The 12,670-nt window shown below is 44.9% G+C and overlaps 1 protein-coding gene across 1 annotated transcript; it reads right to left on the bottom strand.

The window, feature by feature from the left end:
* Positions 1-3,777: 3,777 nt before the first annotated feature.
* On the bottom strand, positions 3,778-8,190 carry LOC132227911 (lysozyme C-like). The gene is made up of 4 exons (XM_059683576.1): positions 8,011-8,190; positions 6,949-7,113; positions 5,203-5,281; positions 3,778-4,658 (listed from the first exon to the last, which is right to left on the bottom strand). The coding sequence occupies exons 1-4, from the start codon at positions 8,144-8,146 to the stop codon at positions 4,592-4,594; spliced, it is 447 nt and encodes a 148-aa protein (XP_059539559.1). The 5' UTR covers positions 8,147-8,190; the 3' UTR covers positions 3,778-4,591.
* Positions 8,191-12,670: the final 4,480 nt, after the last annotated feature.

Here is a 12,670-nt window from a genome sequence, read left to right as displayed (position 1 = left end):
CCCCAACCATAAAATTATTTTCGTTGCTACTTCAGAACTGTAATTTTGCTACTGTTATGAATTATAATGTAAATATCTGATATGCAGGATGTATTTTCATTGTTACAAATTGAACATAATTAAAGCAGAGTGATTAATCACAAGAACAATATCCTATCTAATAAAAGAGAAACATGGTAATTGGCATACGACCGCTACCCTTCCCATTGGCTAATCAGCGAGATATGCAAATGAATTGTCAGCCAAGATGGCAATAGGCAGCCAGGCAGCTTGAAACTAACATGAGGCTTGCTTGCTTCAGTGACAGTTCCCTGCCTGCTGCTGCAGGCCTCTGAGCCTGCAGTTTCAAACATTGTAGCAAATATAGACGCTAAACAAAACCCCAGAAACCAGCTTTCAGCTAGCGGGGATCTCAGACCTGGAGTTGATACAGAGTTTCGATTGTAGAACCAAAACAAACCTGATACCTGCTTTCAGGAGCAGAGGCCTAAGAGCTAAAGCTGGCCCAGAATAGAAAAAAAGAAAAAGAAAAAAAGGAGCAGTTGGGAGCTTTAGTCCCAGCCTGAAAACAACCCTCTGCCCCTCACCCAGACTGGCCAGGCACCCCAGTGGGGACCCCCACCCTGAAGGGTGTGTGACCAGCTGCAAACAGCCCTCATCCCCTCATCCAGGCTGGCCAGGAACCCCAGTGGGGACCCCCACCCTGATCCAGGACACCCTTCAGGACAAACCAGCCAGCCCCAACCCATGTACCAGGCCTCTATTCTATATAGTAAAAGGGTAATATGCCTCCCAGCACCGGGATCAGCGTGACAGGGGGCAGCGCCCAAACCCCCTGATCTCCCTGCGACTCTGTGTGTGACAGTGGGCGGGGCCACAACCTCCCTATCAGCCCTGCTCTGTTCATGACAGGTGAAGGAGCCTCAACCCCCTGATCGGCCCTGCTCTGTACCTGATAGGGGGGAGCTCCCCAAACCCCTGATCACCCTGCAGCTCTGTGTGAGACAGGGTGCGGCGCCCCAACTCCCTCACCCCACAGGCCCTACTCTGTGTGTGACGGGGTACAGCCATAACCTCCCCATCGGCCCTGCCCTGAGTGTGAGAGTGGCGGCACCCCAACCCCCTGATCGGCCCTGTTCTGTGTGTGACAGGGGGCAGTGCGCCAAATCCCCTATCGGCCCTACTCTGTGAGTGACGGGGGGAGCTCCCCAACCCCCTGATGGGCCCTGCTCTATGCGTGACAGGGGGGAGCTCCCCAACACCCTGATGGCCCTGCTCTGTGCGTGACAGCGGGTGGCGCCACAACCTCCCCATCTTCCCTGCCTTGAGTGTGACAGGGGATGGTGCCCCAACCCCCCAATCGGCCCTACCCTGAGCATGACTGAGGGTGGCATCACAACCTCCCAATCCGCCCTGCTCTGTGCATGACAGAGGGCGGCGCCCCAAATCCCCAATTGGCCCTGCTCTGAGCCCAACCAGGGGCTGCACCTAGGGATTGGGCCTGCCCTCTGCCACCCAGGAGCAGGCCTAACCCAGCAGGTCTTTATTTCCTGAGGGGTCCCAGACTGTGAGAGGGCACAGGCCGGGCTGAGGGATCCCCCCCCACCCCAGTGCACAAATTTTTGTGCACCGGGCCTCTAGTCTAATCTAATAAAAGAGAAATATGGTAATTGGCATACGACCACTACCCTTCCCGTTGGCTAATCAGGGAGATATGCAAATTAACTGTCAGCCAAGATGGCAGCCGGCAGCCAGGCAGCTTGAAACTAACATGAGGCTTGCTTGCTTCAGTGACGGAGGAAACCAAAGCTCCCGCCTGCCTTACAGGCCTCTGAGCCTGCAGTTTGAAACATTTTAACAAATATAGAAGCTAAACAAAAAAAACACCCAGAAACCAGCTTTCAGTGAACTGGGATCTCAGAGCTGGAGTCAGAGCTGGAGTTATACATTGTTTCTTTTTCTTTTTTAAATATATTTTATTGATTTTTTACAGAGAGGAAGGGAGAGGGATGGAGAGTTAGAAACATCGATAAGAGAGAAACATCGATCAGCTGCCTCCTGCACAGTCCCCACTGGGAATGTGCCGGCAACCCAGATACATGCCCTTGACCGGGATCGAACCTGGGACCTTTCAGTCCGCAGGCCGATGCTCTATCCACTGAGCCAAACCGGTTTCGGCACATTGTTTCTATTACCTACTTTCAGAGCAGAGGCCTAAGAGCTGGAGCCTCAGAGTTAAAGCTGGCCCAGGATTAAAAAAAAAAAAAAAAGAAAAAAAAAGGAGTAGTTGGGAGCTTCTGTCACCTGCCAGCCTGAAAACAGCCCTCAGCCCCTCAGCCAGACTGGCCAGGCACCCCAGTGGGGACCCCCACCCTGAAGGGTGTGTGACCAGCTGCAAACAGCCCTCAGCCCCTCACTCAGGCTGGCCAGGCACCCCAGTGGGGATCCCAACCCTGAAGGGTGTGTGACCAGCTGCAAACAGCCATCATCCCCTCACCCAGGCTGGCCAAGCACCCCAGTAGGGACCCGCACCCTGAATGGTGTGTGACCAGCTGCAAACAGCCATCATCCCCTCACCCAGGCTGGCCAGGCACCCCAGTGGGGACCCCCACCCTGATCCAGGACACCCTTCAGGGCAAACCAGCCATCCCCACCCATGCACCAGGCCTCTATTCTATATAGTAAAAGGGTAATATGCCTCCCAGCACCGGGATCAGAGGAGCCGAGAGGCGTCGCGGCACCGAGATCAGCGTGACAGGGGGCAGCACCCAAACACCCTGATCGCCCTGCGGCTCTGTGTGTGACAGGGGGTGGGGCCCCAACATCCCTATCCACCCTGCTCTGTGTGTGACAGGGTGCGGCGCCCCAACCCCCTGATCGGCCCTGCTCTCTGGGTGATAGAGGGCTGTGCCACAACCCCCACCCCTCCCACGGGCCCTGCTCTGTGTGTGATGGGGTAGAGCCATAACCTCCCCATCGGCCCTGCCCTGAGTGTGACAGTGGTGGCGTCCCAACCGCCTGATAGGCCCTGCTCTGTGGGTGGTAGAGGGCGGCGCCCCAACCCCCTGATCGGCCCTGCTCTGTGTGTGACAGGGGGGAGCTCCTCAACCCCCTGATGGGCCCTGCTCTATGCGTGACAGGGGGGAGCTCCCCAACACCCTGATGGCCCTGCTCTGTGCGTGACAGGGGGCAGCGCCCCAACCCCCGGATTGGCCCTCTCTGTGCGTGACAGGGGGTGGCGCCACAACCTCCCCATCTACCCTGCCTTGAGTGTGACAGGGGGCGGTGCCCCAACCCCCCAATCGGCCCTACCCTGAGCAAGACTGGGGGTGGCATCACAACCTCCTGATCCGCCCTGCTCTGTGCATGACAGAAGGCGGCGCCCCAAATCCCCAATTGGCCCTGCTCTGAGCCCAACCAGGGGCTGCACCTAGGGATTGGGCCTGCCCTCTACCACCCTGGAGCAAGCCTAACCCAGCAGGTCTTTATCTCCTGAGGGGTCCCAGACTGCGAGAGGGCACAAGCATGAGCTCTGACAGGGAATTGAATCCTGACCTCCTGGCTCATGAGTTGACGCTCAATCACTGAGCAACACTGGCCAGGTGTGGTTATGAAGTTAAAATGAGATCTGTCAGCATGCCTGTGGGTTGTCTTTCATTCCCCAGCAATATAACCTGTTAGGGTACAGGTGAGGTATAAGGAAATGTGAAGAGGGCTAAATCATTTCTTTTCACACTAGGGAAAGACAAGGTATGAGTGCTTTAAGGAAAGTGTTTATTTTTAACAACATGGTAAGTTCACACATGCGGTTAATTAGCAATTATTTCAATACTTTCAAACTCATTTGCCTCCAGTTTTAGTCATAATGCAGGAATCTAAGCTTATAAAATTAAGAAACAGCAACAGCTAATCTAATCCTTCTTGGTCTTCCTTCATGATCAGCAAGATGCATAAAAACGTTCTTTAAAGGACTAAAGTAGATGGATATATAAATTGTGAGTTCATTTTTAAAGCTGTATAAAAGTAACATTTCTAAGAAAGCATTTAATCCAAAGATCACACTTAATCAAAACAAAATTCTTAATCCAGGCCGTCTCCATTTTCAGCTATTTGGCATTCTGTTCTTTTGTAAATTTGATATTGCCCAACAAAGAATGGTTATCTTTTACTGTTTTGGGAGACGAATGAACAGATGAACACATCAAATGCCTACACAGCTGAGATTTTGCCTAAGGTCAATGTGTTTTAAGATAGTCTTTTGTTACATATATATCAAACATTGAGGAATACTGGTGTCATTCAAGATGAATTCTTTGATTAAGAACTGAATGTACTGGAGACGTATTTGGTAATCAAGATTTAGGTAAATTTTCACCAGCAGTAGCTCTATCAGCACACTGAAACATGTTGTAGACTTACTACCCAATAATTAACATATTAGACAACATTAGGCTCTTAGAAGAAAGACCATATTTTGCTCCTGCTTCAGTAAAAACATTAGTTATTTGAAAAAGGTGTGAACTTTTACTCAACTGCTACTCCCTGAATAGGAAAACGAGAGAAAAGGAGCTGAAGAAGGAAAGCTGTCCAGTTACACTCCACAGCCCTTGGTATACTGAGTGAGATCTTTGTTTTGACAGTGATTTCTCCAGGCCACCCTGTAGGGAAAGGTGAAACACATGGTGATAAGGTTAAAGCATATCTTCACTGTGATAACCATACAGCAAATCCTTTGTGAGGACAAACTATTTTAACACGATATGAAATACAGGCTTTTGATAGATCCAGGTATTGCTATTTATTAAATGGAGATATGTACACCCAATACTTCACTTCTCCCCAAAGCCCTGGCTACACCATAGTATGCTGACCACGAGAGTCACGTGCATTTCCTAACAGCCACTGCAAAGTGCATTCTGCATTTACCTCCTTCCAAACATTTCAAAATCGGACAAGGAACTGGTAGAGTGTGGAGAATCTTAAAAATTCTAGAAATCCTCCCACATTAATGGACGAATAAGACAAAAGATTCTGAACCCGTTAAAATGTTAAAATAGATTGCTTCTAAGTGATACTTTGTTTAGCATAAATCTAAAGCTGCAACTTTCAGTTCTCAGGAGCATATGGTGGTCCTTGAAAATCTTCTCCCACCTCTCTCCTAGCACAGGGCAGAAACGCTTTCCCCTCTAAGCTTACACATACCATGCCCTGATGCCTTGTGGATCCTTGACAACCCTCTTGGCACAGGTTGCAGCTTGAGTGATGTCATCTTGAAGCAAAACTGAAAAACAGGTGGTGAGGAATGAAGACAACTTTTACAGAAATTTCATTTTACGTTTAGGTTTAGCCCATTTTATTCTCTTAAGCTAAGGAATGGACACTACAATTCTTTTCCACATGTTATGCATCTGTGAATGTTGGGAGGAATCTCAGATACCAAAGTCATTGGAAGTTCTGGAATTATCAACTACTGTGATGGATAGATAGTTCTCTTTGTAATAGGAACTATTAGAAGACAAGGAGGAACCCACCTAGTAATTTTCAATCAGCAATTCTACTACTAGAAATTTCCCCTAAAGAAATAAGAGCCCTGGCCAGTTTTTCTCAGTGGTTAGAGCGTCAGCCTGCAGACCTGAAGGGTCGAGGGTTGGATTCACAGTCAAGGGCATGTACCTCAGTTGCAGGCTCCATCCATGGCTCCAGTCTGGGCACATGTGGGAGGCAACCAATCAATGTGTCTCTCTCACATTAATGTTTCTCTCTCTCTCTCCCCTCCCCTCTATCAAAAAATAAAAATGGAAAAAAGATCCATTTTTCTCAAAAATAAAATAACAAAAATAAAATAAAAAAATAATAAAAATAAATCAAGATTGGTATTTGTTAACATATAAATAATTTTGTGTGATAAAGAACAAATTGTAAAGTAGTATATATAGTACAATTTCATTTTTGTTAAAACACACATTGTGCCCAGCCAGTGTGCTCAGTGGTTGAGCATCAACACATGAACCAGGAGATCACTGTTGGATTCCTGGTCAGGGTACATGCCCAGGTTGTGGGCTTAATCCCCAGCAGGGGGCGTGCAGGAGGCAGCCAATCCATGTTTCTCACATGGATGTTTCTCCCTCTCCCTTCCTCTCTCTCCAAAATCAGTAATAATAATAAAAAATAACCATAAAGAACACCACACATTAGTACATGTTTATATGTAGGTATATTTTACATGACATAGCTTTATGTTCACAGACATGATTGATAAGTATTCTATCTAGAACAATATATACCAAAAGTTACTGGTAGTCATAAATCTCTTGGTAGTAAGAATTTTTATTCAGTGACCACAGATTATTATATAATACAAAATATTTTTAAAATAAATTAACTGGATACAAATGAACATTCTAAGAATAATCATTCCAATTAGAATTTTAACATTTAGAAATTTAACGATATCAATTTTATAATACTTGTCCAATATTTTCATTTTTATGATTTTATTTGATTTTATTTTTTAAAGTCAGAGTCACCTTTTTTTTTTAATCCTCACCTGAGGATATGTATTTTTTTAATTTTATTTTAAAGAAAGAAGGAGCAGGAGAGGGAGAGGGAGAGGGAGAGAGAGAGAAAGAGAGAGAGAGAGAGAAACATTAATTGGTTGCCTCCCATACGCACCCCAACAAGGGACTGAACCCGCAACCTAGGTATGTGCCCTTACAAGGACTCGAACCTGAAACCTTTTGTTGTACGGGATGATGCTCCAACCAACTGAGCCACCCAGCCAGGGCGAGATGGTGTTCTTTTAGGTCCCTGTTGAATTTTTCAAAACCTTTTCATTTCTTTCCCCGCCCACTCCCCGCCCACGCCCCCTTTCATTTGTATTGAATCTCTATTCTTGTAAGCATAAGCAGATGGGTCCTGTGCCATCACTTAAACGTTATTTTCTCTTACCGTTGCAGTTTATACCACAGCCGTTAACTGCTCCTGGGGTTCTGCCATCATTACACCAGTAGCGGCTATTGATCTGGAATATCCCATAATCTGTGCTTTTGTCTCCCCTATTGCTGTTTGTAGCTCGTGTGTTGTAACTACTTTCCCATTTGGCCAAACACACCCCTGAAAATAACATATTTTTAGTAATAAATAGCAATACCATATGACACATACTGCATACCATAATCAGTTCTATATAGCTAATTTTATTTTACTAGTGACTTACTTTATAAGTATAAAGATGTAGAAGAGGAAAGACTATTTCATAGTCCATCCATCCATATATCCATCAAACTATTCATTCATTCATTCAAAAATAGTTATTAAGAGGAAGTGTTCGAATTCAACCTAAACATACATTGATAACATTGACAAAAATGGGCTAAAATACAAAGTAACTTTTACACAGGCACATCTTGGATTGCATAGAAGAAAATGAAAACAGTTAATCAATGAGAGCGAGAAAGAATAATAAGATGGCATTTCAGGGATCCTGACATAAACAGTGATTGAGAGGAAATAGGTTCCTACTGCCCCTGTATTGAGATTTCAACATAATTTAAAAAAAAAACAACAAAAAACCTTTGCTATGAAAAGCCTCATGTCATGCAGGGGAATTAAAAAAGAGAAAAACACTGAATTATTCTAGGCTCACAGAGCCCCGGTTCCACACGGAAAAGAGCTGGAGTCAAGCACGTGCTCAAATGTACCAGTCAGCCTGCATGTGCCACTGAGTCTGTGGCAAGGGGCAGCTTGGTAGCACTCGGAGAGTACAACGGGTGGCGGTTTGCTTAGAATGGTGCACAATTTTGCACTCCCGGGCCCTCATTCCTTCATCTGGCATTTCTGTTTATAAAGAAAGTAGTTGATATATATTTTTAACCATTTTAAGTATAAAAATCCTCAAATAACTTTTTTTAAAGAAGTCCATTCACGCAAAGCCCCTTCTCAGTATTCATCCTCTATTAGTATCTGCTGCACACCTGGCTGGCTATTTGGAAGTAGGGAGAGGTCACTTACAGTCTGCCAGCTTCACTCCGCTGTGGCCATCCATTCCAAGTCTTTTCAAGGTTCTGGCCAGGTCACACCTCTCATAGACCTTGGCCTGGACGGCGACAGAGAGGAGGAGAAGCCCCAGAGTCAGGAGAGCCTTCATGTTGACTGCGAAGCCAGACCGCTCAGCTGGCCAGGGGAGGCTGGCCTCAGTATTTAACCTCTTTTAACTTCCTTCTTCTCCTAGTGGTTTGGAGGCTCCACCCTTTGAGCTATGTGGAAAACAGGAACCATTTTTTGGCTCACTGACTTCAAAAGGTTACAAGAATGAATCCACACGAAATTGAGGTGGATTATTTATCACCTCAAGGAAAGTTCTCCCTCTGAACAATACGTCTTGCATGCAAGATGTATTGTTCTGCCTCTGAACAATATGTCTTGCGTGCAAGACTTTGTTCTGACAAGGCATGCTTGCAGGCTCCTGCCTTTCCCTGGCAGAACATCCTCTTCTAGTTTCGCCACTCTCCTGGCTTCTTCCTACCACCAGGATTTAAATTGCAGATATTGCCTTGGGCTAATACTGCCTTAGCTATAGCATTCCAATGATAAGGAATTAATTTATAATCTGCATAAATTAGGTCTGTATTAATATATAAAATTAATAACATATATAATTATATATAATCCTATCTAATAAAAGAGAAACATGGTAATTAGCTTACGACCATACCCTTCCCATTGGCTAATCAGGGCGATATGTAATTTAACTGCCAGCCAAGATGGCGGCTGGCAGCCAGGCAGCTGGAAGCGAACATGAGGCTTGCTTGCTTCAGTGACAGAGGACTCCAATGTTCCCCGCCTGCCGCTGCCGGCCTCTGAGCTGCAACTCTAAGCAACTATGTTACAAATGTAGAAGCTAAACAAAACCCCAGAAACCTGCTTTAACAATGATTTGAAAACAGCTATATATTGACTCTGCATCCACGGGTTATTCCCCATGACTCTGACTCTATTGCCGAAAGTTCAGCGTACTCTGCGCTGGGAAAACCCTTTCGGTCCTACCTGTTCTCAATTTCTTACCTTCGGGTCCCTGATCTGTTCAGGCAGCATTTGTTGATGTTCTTTTTTTTTAAAATTAAATCTTTATTGCTCAGATTATGACATTGGTTCCTCTTTTTTTCCACCATAACTCCCCTCTACCCAGTTCCCACCCCACCCTCAGCCCTCATTCCCCACCCACTGTCCTCATCCATAGGTGTACGATTATTGTCCAATGTCTTCCTGCACCACAAACACCCCTTTCTCCCGCCCCCCAAGCATAGTCAGTCCATTCCCTTTCTATGTCCCTGATTTTATTATAATCAAAAGTTCATACTGTTCATCAAATTATTTATTCACTTGATTTATAGATTCACTTGTTGATAGATATATATTTGTTGTTCATAATTTGTATCTTTACCATTTCTTCTTCTTCCTCTTCTTAAAGGATACCTATCAGCATTTCATATAATACTGGTTTGGTGGTGATGAACTCCTTTAGCTTTTTCTTATCTGTGAAGCTCTTTATCTGACCTTCACTTCTGAATGATAGCTTTGCTGGGTAAAGTAATCTTGGTTGTAGGTTCTTGCTGTTCATCACATTGAATATTTCTTGCCTCTCCCTTCTGGCCTGCAAAGTTTCTGTTGAGAAATCCACTGACAGTCGTATGGGTACTCCCTTGTAGGTAACTGACTTTCTTTCTCTTGCTGCTTTTAGGATACTATCTTTGTCTTTTGCTCTTGGCATTTTAATTATGATGTGTCTTGGTGTGGTCCTCTTTGGATTCCTTTTGTTTGGGGTTCTATGGGCTTCCTGGACTTGGAAGTCTATTTCTTTCACCAGGTAGGGGAAGTTTTCTGTCATTATTTCTTCAAATAGGTTTTCAATATCTTGCTCTCTCTCTTCTTCTGGCACCCCTATAATTCGGATGTTGGTACGCTTGAAGCTGTCCCAGAGGCTCCTTACACTATCTTCGTATTTTTGGATTCTTTTTTCATTTTGCTTTTCCGGTTGGGTGTTTTTGCTTCTTCGTATTTCAAATCTTTGACTTGATTCTTGTGATCCTCTTGTCTGCTGTTGGATCTCTGTATAATATTCTTTATTTCAGTCAGTGTATGCTTAATTTCTAGTTGGTCCTTTATCACAACATTGAGGGTCTCATTAGTTTTCTTGAGGATCTCACTACATTTATCAGCGGTCTCACCAGTCTTTTTGAGGACCTTACTAAATTTATGGGCAGCTTCTAGACAGTTCTTTACAGACCTTAAAAGTGTGGTTTTTAACTCTATGTCCAGCAATTTGCTTTCCTCCATTTCTGTCATTTGTTACCTGTTTCTTTGTCTCCGCATTTTTTTTTGCTTCGCTGTGTCAATAGAATGACTTTCTGTGCTAAGTGTCCCAATTACCTGAGGTAGACACTCTTGGTGCACACCCTTGTGGGCTTTGTGCACAGTCTTCTTGTAGGTAAGCCTTGATTGTTGTAGTTACCACTGAGATGAATTGACCTCCAGGACAATTGGCTGTGAGAATCAGCTGTGTCTGCAGTGGGAGAACTTCTGTGCTGGAGACACCCTTATGGGGCAAGACTTGCTTCAATGGGGCTTTGGTGCTCACTGAGTCTTCCCCCTAAGTGTGTCCTTTATGGTTCCACGGAGCTGCAAACTGGATGGTCCCACTCTGACCTCTGGATTTCCTGACTCCTGGATCTCTAGGGAGGTGCTAATCTAGCCTTTGCCTGAGGCTATCCAGCCAAAGCCTCCCTGCAGGGCTTGGGCAGGGCAGGTCCCACAGGATCAACAGGGCGTGGCTAGCAGTTATGGGTGCTCTCAGTCCTGCCCTCAGAGGCTCTGCTTCTCAGTGTCCCAGTAATTGCTGCAAGCCCCTCGGAGAGAAAGCTGCCCTTGGGTTCCGACCGATGCCAGACAGTCTCGCTTCTCCCGTATGAGTCTGGGTCCCTAGAGACTGGCCCGGAACTGGAGCTCAGAGCCTGAGACTCCCTTCCGATTGAAAACGACAACTGCGCCCTCAGCCGCCAGCCCGCTTCACGTGTCCCTCTGTACCTTAGTATTTTACTTCAGCACTGCGCCTCCTCTTAGTCTCGGTATATTTTTCTCTTTCCTTCTAGTTGTAGAATTTCCACTCAGCCAGCTTTCTGTTGGTTCGGGATGCTGTTCGTTCCGTCTTTTAGTTGTATTTTTGAAGTGGTTGTTGGAGACAGCAAACTCCAGTGTTTACCTATGCCGCCATCCTGGTTTCTCTCTGTTGATGTTCTTTGTGAACAGAGGCACTGAGGCAAGCTTGGCATGTAGGATGAAGTAGAGCAGAGGGCTACTGCTCGCTCAGGCTTGTAGCAAAAACCCCCTGATCCCTTCTGGCTTTTATTGGGGGTGAGCACAGCAAACAACAATGGAGTCCAGCAAGTGACAATGATTAACAGGCATGCTTATGAGATCATCTGAGCTAAGTTATACATTACACTATTAATTTCCTATGTTATACAAAGACTATTTCCACCTGCAGCAGTGCACCCTCCCTTGAACTTTCCATGCTCTCATGGACTATTTATCACCTTAAGGAAAGTTCTGCCTCTGAACAATAAGTCTTGCATGCAAGACTTTGTTCTGACGAGGCCTGCTTGCAGGCTCCCACCTTTTCCTGGCAGAACGTCCTCTTCTAGTTAACTTTTCATTCCACTTTACCAAAACAGTTTATAATTTTTATCTTTACCTTTTTATTCTTCCTGTTCTTAAAAAATACCTTTCAGCATTTCATATAATTTTGGTTTGGTGGTGATGAACTCCTTTAGGTTTTACTTATCAGTGAAGCTCTTTATCTGACCTTCACTTCTGAATGATAGCTTTGCTGGGTAAAGTAATCTTGGTTGTAGGTTCTTGCTATTCATCACTTTGAATATTTCTTGCTACTCCCTTCTGGCCTGCAAGGTTTCTGTTGAGAAATCAGCTGACAGTCGTATGGGAACTCCCTTGTAGGTAACTGAATTTGCTGCTTTTAAGATTCTCTCTTTGTCTTTTGCTCTTGGCATTTTAATTATGATGTATCTTGGTGTGGTCCTCTTTGGATTCCTTTTGTTTGGGGTTCTCTGCACTTCCTCGACTTGTAAGTCTTTTTCTTTCACCAGGAAGGGGAAGTTTTTTGTCATTATTTCTTCAAATAGGTTTTCAATATCTTGCTCTCTCTCTTCTTCTGGTACCCCTGTAATTCTGATGTTGGTATGCTTGAAGCTGTCCCAGAGGCTCCTTACACTATCTTCATATTTTTGGATTCTTTTTTCTTTTTGCTTTTCTGGTTGGGTATTTTTTGTTTCTTCGTATTTCAAATCTTTGACTTGATTCTTGGGATCCTCTAGTCTGCTGTTGGATCTCTGTATATTATTCTTTATTTCAGTCAGTGTATGCTTAACTTATAGTTGGAATTTTTTCATATCCTCCAGGGTCTCACTAAATTTATCAGCAGTTTCCAGAAAATTCTTGAACAACCTTATAACAGTGGTTTTGAACTCTATATCCAGGAGTTTGCTTTCCTCCATTTCTGTCATTTGTGACCTGTTTCTTTATCTCTGCATTTTTTATGCTTCCCAGTGTTGGTAGAGTGGCTTTGTGTGCTAGGTGTCCTATAGGACCCAGTGGC

This window comes from Myotis daubentonii, chromosome 2, assembly GCF_963259705.1.
Source record: "Myotis daubentonii chromosome 2, mMyoDau2.1, whole genome shotgun sequence".
NCBI classification, from domain to species: Eukaryota; Metazoa; Chordata; class Mammalia; order Chiroptera; family Vespertilionidae; genus Myotis; species Myotis daubentonii.
The sequence above is the reverse complement of the archived record's forward strand: the minus strand, read 5'-3'. Positions and strand labels throughout refer to the sequence as shown.